The sequence below is a fragment of the Lagopus muta genome, chromosome 15 (assembly GCF_023343835.1).
Source record: "Lagopus muta isolate bLagMut1 chromosome 15, bLagMut1 primary, whole genome shotgun sequence".
NCBI lineage: Eukaryota > Metazoa > Chordata > Aves > Galliformes > Phasianidae > Lagopus > Lagopus muta.
In genome coordinates this window covers 10,230,227-10,242,721 of record NC_064447.1, presented here as the reverse complement: position 1 = coordinate 10,242,721, position 12,495 = coordinate 10,230,227, and the positions used below count along the sequence as shown (strand labels likewise).

General features: G+C 64.7%; 1 protein-coding gene across 2 annotated transcripts; it reads left to right on the top strand.

Moving 5' to 3' along the window:
- The first annotated feature begins 686 nt into the window (after positions 1-686).
- On the top strand, positions 687-12,222 carry LLGL1 (LLGL scribble cell polarity complex component 1). Of its 2 annotated transcripts, none has more exons than XM_048961555.1 (23): positions 687-927; positions 2,821-2,918; positions 5,121-5,202; positions 5,285-5,400; positions 6,178-6,336; positions 6,418-6,580; positions 6,669-6,804; positions 6,908-6,962; positions 7,056-7,213; positions 7,309-7,526; positions 7,606-7,673; positions 8,011-8,164; positions 8,485-8,589; positions 8,734-9,026; positions 9,096-9,249; positions 9,330-9,483; positions 9,571-9,854; positions 10,049-10,313; positions 10,398-10,512; positions 10,615-10,706; positions 10,906-11,029; positions 11,121-11,200; positions 11,309-12,222. In XM_048961555.1, exons 1-22 carry the CDS (start codon positions 847-849, stop codon positions 11,197-11,199), a joined length of 3,153 nt encoding a protein of 1,050 aa, XP_048817512.1. In that variant the 5' UTR covers positions 687-846; the 3' UTR covers position 11,200; positions 11,309-12,222. The 2 variants fall into 2 exon arrangements, with proteins under 2 accessions (XP_048817512.1, XP_048817511.1); XM_048961554.1 differs by having other exon boundaries at positions 738-927; positions 9,336-9,483.
- The last annotated feature ends 273 nt before the right edge of the window (positions 12,223-12,495 follow it).

The window sequence follows — 12,495 nt, the reverse complement described above, 5'->3', positions numbered from 1 at the left end:
TGGTGACCTCAGAGGGTTTTTCCAACCGGAATGATTCAGTAGTTCCTGGCCAAGTCCCTATGCTGTCCCCACACGGTACCATCGCGTTCCTCCTGTCAGCCCACAAGAACCTCTCACGCTAGGGGTGCCAGGATGGCTGCTGGCCGCCCTCCGTCCCCACCCCGAAGGCCCAACCTCCCCCTGGAGGGAACCTGAAGAGGGATACCGAGGTACGAGGCCTCGCAGCGCAGCCCCGCACCGTGCGGGCGGCCCGCCGTTACTCAGCGCGGAGTGCCGGCCCAGCCCTGAGCGCGGCGCCCAACTGACTCAGCCGGGACCGGGCCCTGCGGGTGAGGCCTGCCCTGGGCCGCTCCGTGCCGTGAGCCCCGGCGCCCAGCACCCCCCGCGGCCAGGACGATCGGCCTGGAGCCGTGCTCGCTGCCCCTAAGCCCGGCCCTGAGGAGAAAAAAAATACGAAAGAATGAGGGAGAAAAGAAAAGGGAGAAGCGCATCGGCTGCCATAGAGGGCTGCGGGGCAGCAAACTACAACTCCCGGCAGCCTCCGCGCCGGCGCATGCGCAGCGCAGACAGGAGGGCGCCGCCGCGCCGCGCGTGCGAACGCGCGCTGATTGGCGGGACGCGCCGTCCGTCAGGGCCACACCCCGCCCCGCCGCGGCGGTGCCTGCCCGGGGCTCGGCGCGCGGCGCGCGGCGCTCGGAGCGGGGGGGGGGGGCGCCCGCACCGGGACCGGCACCGGAGCGGCACCGCGACCGGGAGCGGCACCGCCGGCAGCGGGAGCGTCTGCCCCGGGATCACCGGTCCCGCCCTCCGCCTCCCGGTACCGAGCCGAGCCCCGCCGGCCCCACCATGATGAAGTTTCGGTTCCGGCGGCAGGGCGCCGAGCCGCACCGCGAGCGGCTCCGCCACGACCTCTTCGCCTTCAGCAAGGTGCGGACCGGGCGGGGGGCGGGACCCCTGGGCTGCGGCGGCGGGAGGAGGCGGTACCGGAGCCCCTCCGAACTGCGCGGGATGCGGGACCCCCCCGGGGGGCGGGGGCGGCCCCGAAGGCACCGGGCAGCGGGAGCCGCCCCCTGCAGGGCTGCGGGTAGGGCGGCCCCGGGGCGGTAGGGCACCGCGGTATGTGTGTATGGGGGGGTCATACCTCGCCGCCCCCCGTCACCCCGAGACCCCCGCCCCCGGGCGGCAGCACCCGTCTGGGGACCCCCGCGTTCACAGCGTCCCCCAGTGTGACCCCCGTGGTGCTGCGGGTGTCTACGGCCGCCTCGTAGCACTGCAGCGCGGTGACACCTCCGGGGCTGGGAGCCGCTTTGCTCCCCCGTAACGCGCCCCGTGGATCTGGAGGCCCCCGGCCGGTGCAGCGCTTTGCCGCCGTCCTGGTGTCACCCCCCGGTCCCGCTCTGTGCCCTCTCCCCGCTGGGGGAGCTCCTCCATCCTTCCCGCCTGCAGCCCCGCGGCGCTGGGACGTCCCCAACTCCTGGTGACACCGAAGGCAGGAAAACACTGTCACCGTGCTCTCCTCCCTTGGATGCTACCTCCCCCCCCCCCATTGCTCCCCACAGGTTTGGGGTGCTCCAAACTCACCTCTCCGCCTCAGCCCACCCCAGTTTTGGGGTCCCACCATCAGACCCGGTATTGGGGGGGTTATTCCAAGGGGTGGCTGCGTGGCGGAAGCCGTGAGCGCCCCGGGACGCTGCCTGCCCACCTGCCTCCCATTAAGGTCTTGGGTTTTGTTTTTTTTTCCTTCCTTGCGAGCTCCAAATCTGCCTCAGATTTGCTGTAATTTGGCCCAGAGTGCTCCTTGGCCGTCCGGAGCAGCCTGCTGCCGGATGTGGCCCCACTGCTGGCGGGAGGAGGCAGGCTGTGAAGGGAGTGGGTGCTCAGCCACCATCCCCAGTACCATCACCCCTAGCTCCTTGGGTATCCCCAGTGCCACCATTGATCCTTGAGCTGTCCCTGTTGCTGTCATCCCCAGTAGCACTGCTGCCACTGGGTCTCCAGGCGGTGGTGGATGGGGTGGCTGTCCTGCAGTGAGGGTGTTTTTGGGGTTCTGTTAGGGTGGTCCCATTGGTCCCCATCTGAGCACTGCGCTCAGAGTGTCTCCATGGTGCCACCCCTCAGCATCCTGGAGCCAAGTGTGCATCCTGCAGAGCCTTTGGGGTGACGTGTGAGCGATGGGGACCGGCACCCAAATTTGTCCTCAGACTGAGAACCCTCCTGTAAGGGGACATCATGCTCCCTGCTGCCAGGTGACACCGCAGAGCAGCTCTTGGCACATCAGGGAGGTGTCACCCCAGAGCATTTTGGTGTCGCAGCCCCTGGCAGCGCTCCCTGGTGCAAAAGGTGGCGGCTGTTGTCGTGTGCCCCCTCCTGTCCTCGTCCCCAAATGCTGCCCAGCCCCTCCCAGAGCAGCGAGCCTGGGCACGCCGCCGTCGCGGACTTCCTTGGGAAGGTGCCTGCAGGGGCTCAGCACGGCCGGCGCTGCTCCCTGGCTGGTCCCGCTCGCCTGGTTCTGTGCGGCATCGCTGGGAACCCTCTTGTGCTCCTTGGGGCGCTGCTGTGGATGGGGGCATCCCCGTGCCTTTGGGTAGTGTGGTTCGCTTCTCTAAGGTCAGGGCAGCCCTGGTCCTTCGGTGTCATTTGGGGCGGTTTGGTCAGTTTTGGGATGTGGACCCCTAAGGAGGCTCCTGGGTAGTGCTGTGGCATCGTTGGTGCGTTGCAGGGCCGGAGTGCCATCCTGCTGGGCGCTGGGGTGCTGCTGCTCCTACTGGGGGGACTCGGGGTTTGGGGGGATGCTCTGCTCTGACCCCTTTGTCCCCGCAGACGGTGGAGCACGGCTTCCCCAGCCAGCCCAGCGCCCTGGCCTACGACCCCAGGTTGCGTGTGATGGCCATCGGCACCAAGGCGGGAGCTGTCAAGCTGTATCCTTTCCTAACCCCCCCTCCAAAAAAACAAAACACCGAGGAGGGAGGGAACGCAGCCCCCAGCCACGTCCTGGCGGTGTCCGTCCATCCGTCCAGCTGGGCTGCAGCTGTGCTGAGTTGGGGGGTGGGGGAAGGAGGGGGGGAGTGCTGGGGGGCCGGAGCAGAACGGCCGCCTTGTCCCGAACTGTGTGCCTGGAGCGGTGTTTTGGAGGAGGAAAACGCTGGAAAACAAACCCAACCAAAACCCAGGAGCGGGGTGGGATGGATGCTCCCGTCCCAGGATGCTGCGGCTGTGCTTTGTTGCGAGCGGGGAGACTGTGCCGTGCTGCTGGCAGGCAGCCAGGGCTGGATGTGGCCACATCGGGGGCCCCGTGCTGCAGGAATGTGGGGGGGGGGCACTGGGGGGACCGCGTCCTGTGCGGGATCCTTTTTTCTTCCCTTTTTTTCTTTTTTTCCTTTTTTTTTTTTTTTTTTTTTTTTTAATTTATTTTTTGGAGGGGAGGGTTGTTCCTGCTTCCCTTCCTCCATCAGCTTGCTGCATTCCTGGCTCAAAGATGGCATTTCAGTGGCAGGGCTGCTCTGGTCCCATCCTGATGCTGTCCTGGCCGTGCCTGTGCTGTGCTGTGTCTGGCTGTGGGTCAGATGCTTGGGGTCCATCTCCACCCCCAGCGATCTGTGTCCCCTCAGCCACCAGGGGGTCCCAGCACTTGGTCCCCCTATAGCGCTGCACTGCTGTTGGGTGCCCCAGTGCTTTTTGGCCATCAGCACGTTTTGGTGATGGGGTGTTGGGTTCCACTTGGAACCTTTGGTGCTGTGCCATGGGGCGGTGAGCAACCTGAGTGCCATCACAATGTCCCATCCCTGTGGGTCGGCGGCTGCCCTGGGGCTGTGCTTTTGCCCCACTCCTTGATCCCCGCGGCCCCAACCCGGCTGTCTGGCTCCTCCAGGACGTCCCCAGCGCCACGGCGGCTCCAGCCCGGCCACACCGGCGCTGCCAGACAGCTCCCACCTGCCGGAGCCGCCGGGCCGGTTCCCCGTGCCCAGGGCAGCGTGCGGGGCACGGGGCGGTGTGCGGAAACCACACTGCAGGGATGCATCCATCCCAGCCCCGCATGCAGCTCTGGGGTGTGAGAGGCAATGCCCGGGGTTGGGAAGATGGAGGCAGCTGGCTGGGAGGGCTGTGGGGTTGATGAGTTGAGGACCGGGAGGCTCCTTGTGCTTGGGGTGCTGCGTGGTTGTGGGCGCTGAGCATCGGTGCCGGTCCTGCCGCGCTTCCTGCCGAGCGGCGTTGCCGATGGAAGAGCCGGGACCAGTTGGGTGAGTGTGGCCATGCGGGCGCATACCAAACCCCACCCTGCTGAGAAAGAAGGGGGTGGCGGAGGCCAGGATCTGGCCCGGCCCTCGTGTGCCCGTCTGGCCGCATGCCAACCGCATCCTGACCCGCGGCGGCGGTCGGAAGCACCGTGGTTGTGCCACCACCGCCGACGTTGGCTGCGTCCCCGTGCCCGCTGCGCTGGGGGAGCCCATGGGAAAGCTGAGGGCCCCAAGAGCTCCCAGCGCTGCGGACATTGTCCGTGCCTGAGCGAGCGTGGCTAATTGGGGCCGTCCCTGAGTGTGGGCTCCCCAGCCTGCGACTGAGAGCGCAATGAGGTGGCCAAATGGGACCGGGAATCCCTGGGATCCATCCTGTTGTGGTCCCGCGCTCTGGGCTGGGGGGGGGAGTGCAGGACGCGTCCCACCCCAGAGCCGAGCGCTGGGGCCTCCAGCTCATCACCATCCAACCTCATTTCCTCGGCCCCAGCTGCAAACCCTCCGGCTTGCTGCTGTGCAGGGCCGCTCGGGGCCCTCTGTGCGGGGCTGGGGTGGGCTGGGGGCAGGAAGCGAGCGGGGGGGAGCAGCGGGATGAGCACAGCGGCTGGCGGCAGAGCGGGTTGCTCCCAGCAACGCGAGCCGGAGGGCCGTTGCTTGGTGACCCTCGGTGAGGGATTGGGGGACGTGTGTGGGGCGTCAGGGAGGGGGGGTGGGAGCGGGAGGGGTTCGGCAGCAATGGGGGGGGTTAACCTGGGTTCAGGTTAAGCTGGGGTGCTGGTTGAGTGGCATCCGAGCAGAGCTCAGGTGGGGCTGTGCCGTTTTTTGCTGCTTTTTGTTGCTTTTCTTTTTTTTTTTTTCTTTCTTTCTTTTCCTTAACGGCCCCCCCAGGTACGGTGCGCCTGGTGTGGAGCTGACGGGTTTGCACAAGGAGACGGCCACTGTCACCCAGCTGCACTTCCTGAGCGGGCAGGTAGGTGGGGAGGTATGGGGGGGTCCCACTGAACCCTGGCAGTGACCCCTGGAGCTCACTCACTGTTCCCCCCCCTGCCCAGGGCTGGCTGCTGTCCCTGCTGGATGACAACTCGCTGCACCTCTGGGAGATCTACCAGAAGGAGGGCTGCTCCCACCTGGAGGAGACGCGCAGCTTCGGGCTGCCTGCACGACCCGGGTCAGGCGCTGCACCGCTCCTCCTCCTGCCCTGTGCTGTGCTGGGGTTTGGGGGCTCCCACCCGGCTTTGGTCCCCGTGGGGTGACCCCGCTGTGGGCGGTGATGCTCATTTCCTCACCGGGCGCGTTGGGGCGGTGGTGGGTGAGGTCTGCCAGAGTTTACACCCGGCTCCGCGCCGGGGTGAGGCTTGGCTTGGCTGCAGGGTTTGCGCCGATTGTTTTGCTTAAAGAGGGGAGGGGGGGAACATGGAGCGGGATGGAGCAGGAGCAGCTCTGCGGCGTGGGAGTGCTGGGATGCAGAGCTCCCGGGCTCTGTGCACACCTGGCAGTGATAAGGGCACTGGCCCTGTGCTGGGAACAGTGTGGGGGAGCGGGTGGTGGTGGCTGAGATGACCTTGACTGGGGACCTGGAGGGGATGGGAGAACCTTGGCCAAATCATTCCCTACCCCCCCCGCCCTGGTTCTGGCCGTGGTGAAAGCCACGTGGCCCTGCAGTGGCTCAGGTTCTCAGGGGGGTCCTTGACTTGTGTGTCCCCTCTGGTGAAGTTCTCCATTTTCCACGCTGTCTCCACGCAGCCCTGATCTCAGGGTGTAAGTAATGGCTCAATAATTGCCTGTCACCACTGAGGCTGATAGTAGTGACCAGGCAGCCTGGCTGCTGTCCCTGTGCACCGTACCCATCCCCATTGGAATGATGCTGGGACAGAATGGGGGGCTCTTGGGGTATCCGTCCTGGCCCTGGGGTCACGCAGCTGACACAGCCCTGCTCTCCCCACAGCTGCTCCCCCAGCATCACGCGGGTGACGGTGATCCTTCCCACGTCCTCGGGCACGGTGGCCTGCCTGGGCACTGAGGGTGGAGCAGTGTACTTCCTTGCACTGTCTGCCCTCGTGCTGCTGGAAGACAAAACCCTCCTCCAGGATGAGATCCTACAAAGGTGAGCACCGGTCCTGCACCCCCCAAAGCCTCAATTCCTGACCGTTCCATCCCCCTTACTCCCCTGTTCTCTCCTCTGCAGCGTGCCCGATGATTACCGCTGTGGGAAGGCACTGGGGCCAGTGGAATCCATCCAGGAGCACCCCCAGGATGCTGGGAGGCTGCTGATCGGGTACAGCCGGGGGCTGGTGGCCCTGTGGGACCAGAGCACGCGCACCGTGCAGCATCTCTTCCTCGGGAACCAGGTACCTGGGCCAGGCTGGCTCCTTTGTGGGGAAGGGTTCACCCTGCTCCCTCCCTGGGTCCCAAACCCCCGCTGTCCCCTTTTCGCAGCAGCTGGAGAGTCTGGCCTGGGAGCATAGCGGGAAGAACATCGTCAGCTCGCACAGTGACGGCGGCTACATGGTGTGGGCAGTGGGAGGCAGCGGGCAGCGCACCCAGCAGCCCGTCATGGTCACCATCCCCTACGGTGCGTGGGCACCTGCCCCCAAACCCCTGCCGAGGGATGCGTGCTGGCTTTGGGATGGCATTATGGTTTGAGTGTTGTAAATGTGGCACGACCTTCATTCCAGGTCCGTTCCCGTGCAAAGCCATCAGCAAAATCCTGTGGCGGACGTGTGAGTCGGGGTAGGTTGATGGGGATGGGGACATGCGGTGCTGGGGGGGTTTGATGCAGGGCAGTGCCCCCATGGAGCCGTGACCATCTGCTTTCCCCCACAGCAACCCCTTCATCATCTTCAGTGGCGGCATGCCACGGGCCAGCTACGGCGACCGGCACTGCGTCAGTGTGGTGCAGGGCCAGAGACTGGCCACGCTGGACTTCACCTCCCGCATCATCGACTTCTTCACAGTGCAGGACCCCGTGGTGCCGGAGGGAGGTACGTCCTGGGATACCAACCCCACGGTCCCTGGGTTGGGATTTCCATTACCTTCATCCCTCTTTTCTTTTTCTTTTTTCCCCTCATCCAACAAGGCTTTGAGAACCCCCGTGCCCTGGTGGTGCTGGTGGAGGAGGAGCTGGTGGTCATCGACCTGCAGACACCGGGCTGGCCCACCATCCCTGCCCCATACCTGGCCCCGCTCCACTCCTCTGCCATCACCTGCTCCTACCACATCTCCAACGTGCCCCTCAAACTCTGGGAGAGGATTGTCAGTGCTGGGGAGCAGCAGAGCCCACGTCTCTCCTCTGCAGTGAGTGCTGGGGTCTGTGGGTAGGGGATGTGGACTTTGGGGGCACGCAGAGGTGTGATGCTTGGTAATGCTCCTCCAGGCCTGGCCCATCAATGGAGGAAAGAACCTGGCCCAGGAGCCCACGCAGAGGGGTCTGCTTCTCACCGGGTGGGTACCTCGGAGTGGCTGTGATGTTGGGGGGACCCTCAGTGCGAGGAAGGAAGGGGACATCCTCAGCCCTTCCCATGGTGGCGGGATTGGGATGGGGCGGTGAGGTGGACTTCTTCCCGCACTGGGAGCTGAAGCCCTGGGGATGTGTGGGGTGCTGCTGGGCTGACAATCCCCACTGTGCAGCTTGGTGGCCAGGCAGCAGCATGTCACCGCCGTGCTGTCCCCACGCTCAGCCCCTCCTGGCACGGCAGCCACCCAGCACACAGGCGGCTCTTGTTAGCCACGCAGATGCTAATGGCATCACCCCCACCCTGTCCCTCCATCCCCTCCCCAGGCACGAGGACGGCACGGTGCGGTTCTGGGATGCCTCGGGGGTGTCCCTGAAGCCGCTGTACAAGCTGGGCACCGCCAACATCTTCCAGACCGACTGTGAGCACAACGACAGCCTCAACCAGGCGGGCGAGGAGGAGTGGCCGCCGTTCCGCAAGGTGACATCCCCAGGGCTTGGAGGAGGCACACACAGCAGGAGGCACACACCGTGCTGCAGCCCCAGCACCCTCTGCCTCTTTGGAGGGATGTGACTGTGGGAGCCATCCCAGCTGCACTGTGGGGACGTGTCCCCTCGCTCAGGGCACAGCTGCTGCCTCAGTGACACAAGGGACACTTGTTCTGCACGCCCTGACCCATGGGTCTGCCCTGGCCTGGGGGGGGAGGGGGGACCATGGGACACTGGAGCTGCCCTGAACGTGATACTCAGTGCTGTTGTCTGTCCCGTGGGTGCGTGACACACCTGTCCCTTCTTCCTCAGGTGGGCTGCTTTGATCCCTACAGCGATGACCCCCGTCTGGGCATCCAGAAGATCGCTCTGTGCAAATACACAGCCAAGATGGTGGTGGCCGGCACAGCCGGGCAGGTAGCGCCTGGGGGACGAGGTGACACAGGGCACCCCAATGCCTGCAGCCTTCCCCCAAGAGAGCTCCCACCCATGGGTTCATTCTGCAGCCAGCGCACAGGAACCCTCCATGTCCCCCACCGGCCCCTTGTCCCCTCCCTGCAGGTGCTGGTGATGGAGCTGAACGATGACAAGTCTGAGCATGCCGTCAGTGTGGCCGCGGTGGATCTGCTGCAGGACCGCGAGGGCTTCACCTGGAAGGGCCACGACCGCCTGGCGCCCCGGAACGGCCCCATCACCTTCACCCCTGGCTTCCAGCCCAGCGTCCTGGTGCAGTGCGTGCCCCCTGCCGCCGTCACCGCCGTCACCCTGCACTCTGAGTGGAACCTGGTGGCTTTTGGTACCAGCCACGGCTTTGGGCTCTTTGATTACCACCGGCGCAACCCGGTGCTGGCCAGGTAAGGCGGTGATGTTTGGGGATGGGGAACCTCGTGCTGGGGTCCGGGTGCTGAGTGGTGATGCTGCAGGTGTACGCTGCACCCCAATGACTCGCTGGCCATGGAGGGGCCCCTGTCCCGCGTCAAGTCCCTCAAGAAGTCCCTGCGGCAGTCCTTCCGACGCATCCGCAAGAGCAGGGTGTCGGGCAAGAAGAGGCTGAACGCCGGCAGCCCCTCCAGCAAGGTGGGCGCAGCGCAGGGCTCTGATCCCCTCCTGGTGCGACGCGTGCAGCTCCTGACCCCCCACTGTCCCCCCTCTGCAAGGTGCAGGAGGCCAACGCACAGCTGGCTGAGCAGGCGGGCCCCCCCGAGGTGGAGATGACGCCGGTGCAGAGGCGCATTGAGCCCCGCTCAGCTGACGATTCGCTCTCTGGGGTGGTGCGGTGCCTTTACTTCGCTGACACCTTCCTTCGAGATGGTGAGAGCCCGCAGGCAGCCCCGAGTGCGGCGCTGTGCCACGGCGAGGAGCTGTCTCATGCTTCTTCCGATCTCTCTCACCCTGCAGCCACCCACCATGGCCCCACGATGTGGGCAGGGACCAACTCAGGCTCAGTGTTCGCCTACGCTCTGGAGGTGCCGTCACAGGAGAAGTTTTCAGAGCGAGCAGTGGAGGCGGTGCTGGGGAAGGAGATCCAGCTGATGCACCGTGCGCCCGTGGTGGCCATTGCTGTGCTGGACGGGCGGGGGAACCCACTGCCAGAGCCCTACGAGGTGTCACGGGACCTGGCCAAGGCTCCCGACATGCAGGGCAGCCACTCCATGCTCATCTCCTCAGAGGAGCAGTTCAAGGTGAGCATGAGCACTGAGGATGGGACTGGACATCCCCAACATGTCTGCTCTGCTCCGGGTGTCCCCATCTGCGCCAGTACCTGGAGGAGCATCCTGGCTGGGGTGACCAGAGGGATGGGGTGGCTTTTGAGGCACCTTTGCTGAGTGTTGTCTGGGGCTGCTCGGACTCCTCTTGCCCTTCTTGCCCTCCACAGGTCTTCACGCTGCCCAAAGTCAGCGCCAAGACCAAATTCAAGCTGACTGCGCATGAGGGCTGCCGGGTGCGGAAGGTGGCCCTGGTCAGCCTGGCCAGCACCGGTGCTGAGGAGCGTGTGGAGAACTGCCTGGCCTGCCTCACCAACCTGGGCGACATCCACATCTTCACTGTGCCCGCCCTGCGGCCACAGGTGCACTACAGCTGCATCCGCAAAGAGGACATCAGCGGCATCGCCTCCTGCGTCTTCACCAAGCACGGGCAGGGTGAGGGCTCAGCTCCGCATGGCCTCAGCGTCCCCCACCTCTGCCTGGGTGCTCCCTGATGCTCTCTGTCTCCCCACGCTGCAGGTTTCTACTTGATTTCACCGTCCGAGTTTGAGCGCTTCTCCTTGAGTGCCAGGAATGTGACAGAGCCGCTGTGCTGCCTGGAGGTGTCCCGGCTGCAGGACACCTCGTGCCTCAGGTGGGTCGGGCCGAGGGCTCCTCACCCCCTGTGGAAGCACCCCATGATGTCCATCCCTGCGCTGTGCCACCAGCAGTGACCTCTCCCTGTGTTTCCTTCCAGCAACTCAACGGTGACTCCGAAGGTGCAGCAAGCCAATGGCACGCACGTGCCACGCAGCCCTGAGGCCAACCATTCCCCTGCTGACAGTGACCGTGAGTGGGAAAGGGACGCAGCGGGGGGAGGGATGTGCTCTGGAGCTGGGCATCGTTTTCTGTACTTAGGGAGAGCTGATCTGGTGGGGGGCAGCCAGCCCATGACAGGGGTTGGTGCTGTGGGGTCCCTTCTACCCCAACCATGGGGTTTGTGGGGATGAAGGCTCTGGGATCTCCATCCCTCCCTGTGTCTCCCCAGGGTCCCCCGAGGAGCGCCAGGCCACCTTCTCACCTGGCTCCGTCGACTCTCCCAACAGCAGCATGGAGAACCCGCTGGACACCACTGGGGACATCACGGTGGAGGAAGTGAAGGATTTCCTGGTGTACGTTGTGGGAGGAGCACCTCTGCGTGCTTCTGGCAGCTCTGAGGGGGCTCAGGAGAAGCCCCAGCTGCATCTGGTTCGTCTCCCCCAGATCCTCAGAGGAGGTGGAAAGGAACATGAGGAACGCCAGTGAGGACGAGATGCGACCTGCGGGCATCCTCATCAAGTGAGGTGCGTGGGGGAGATGGTGTCCTTGGGGTGGGGGTTTCTTTTCATCCCATTTTTGGCCCTGCACCCCGGGGGCTGCATCCCCAAGCTCAGGGACTGCGTCTCCTGTAGGCATCGCCGATGCCCGCAGCCCCCTGGCCCATCTCAGTGTTCGGATTCCCGGGATGCGCGACTTGACTGGACCCCCCGGCCCCCTCAGTGTAACGTAGACTCGTCTCCTCTCTAACATCTGCGCCCCGGCTCCAGCACGTTCCCCCCACACCTCCTTGCCTGGCTGCCGGCCCCAGACCCCCCCAGGCTGGCCCCGGGTTGGGAGGGGGAGGGGGGGGAAGGGCCGTGTTGCACAAACTCTTCCCGGGGAAGATTTGTTTTTTTTTTCCCCCACATGGTCCGGTGTAGCTGTTCTCTGCTCCAGAGCCCCCAGCGCAGGGGATGCTGCTGGTGGGGAGGGAAGGAAGGCTGTGATGGCTTTTGCCCCCCACCAATATGCCTCCTGGTTTTGGTCCCTGAGGGGAGGCACAGAACAAAGTGGGGGGCTGGGATCCCCCAGCACGGCCCCCCCCAGACCCCTGTCTCTGTTTACATGCCCGGCTCCCTGCAGTTTACAGCCCCTCCTCTGAGTGCCACGAGGGTCCGGGCTGCCACTTGGGGACTGTCCCCTTCCTGGGACCCTCCTGTCTTTCTGCTGCTCCCCAGCTGGGTGCTGCAGGGCTCGGGGAGGGGGGTTGTCACAGGTGGCCTTTTTCTCATAGTGGTTTCTCCAAGGGCTATTCTCCAGGCTGGGCTCCCTGCCTGCTGCTCCTTTCTGACACTTCATTCCTGCCATGGGTGGGTTTGGGATGGGATCGTGCTGGGGGACGGGGAGGGCAGGGGCACGATGCCGGCTCCCAGCCCTGTGCAACTCCCTGCCATTCCCTGGGGGTGTCACTGTGCCAAATCCCTGCTGGGCTCCCCATCTCTGCAGGGGCTGTAGGTGTGTCTGTGTCCCTGCGGGGCTCAGCCTGGTGCCCGCCCCTCTCATTGGGGGGATTCCCAGGGCCCTTTTTTGGCCCCCAGCCCCCAACTCTCTTTTGCGGTACGTCTGGTCTGGGCCAGGGGGGGGCCGGGAGAGGCAGCGCTGCCCCAGGCCCTGCCCTGGCTGGGGCTGTAGTGTCCCTGGTAGAAAATCCCACCCCCCTCCCCTCTTTTTTTTTTTTTTTTTTTTTTTTTTTTTTGGTAAGATGAATTTAGCATTGTTTAGTTATTAAAAATACTGGTTTTTAATATTGAAAATAAAGCATTTAATATCAACTGCCAGC

Bases quoted from the DNA above. Each gene is read 5' to 3' on its own strand.
- LLGL1 (XM_048961555.1), top strand. From the start codon at position 847: ATGATGAAGTTTCGGTTCCGGCGGCAGGGCGCCGAGCCGCACCGCGAG. The intron at 5,401-6,177 runs GTCAGGCGCTGC...CTCTCCCCACAG, and splicing joins GGGCTGCCTGCACGACCCGG to CTGCTCCCCCAGCATCACGC. The intron at 6,581-6,668 runs GTACCTGGGCCA...CCCTTTTCGCAG, and splicing joins ATCTCTTCCTCGGGAACCAG to CAGCTGGAGAGTCTGGCCTG.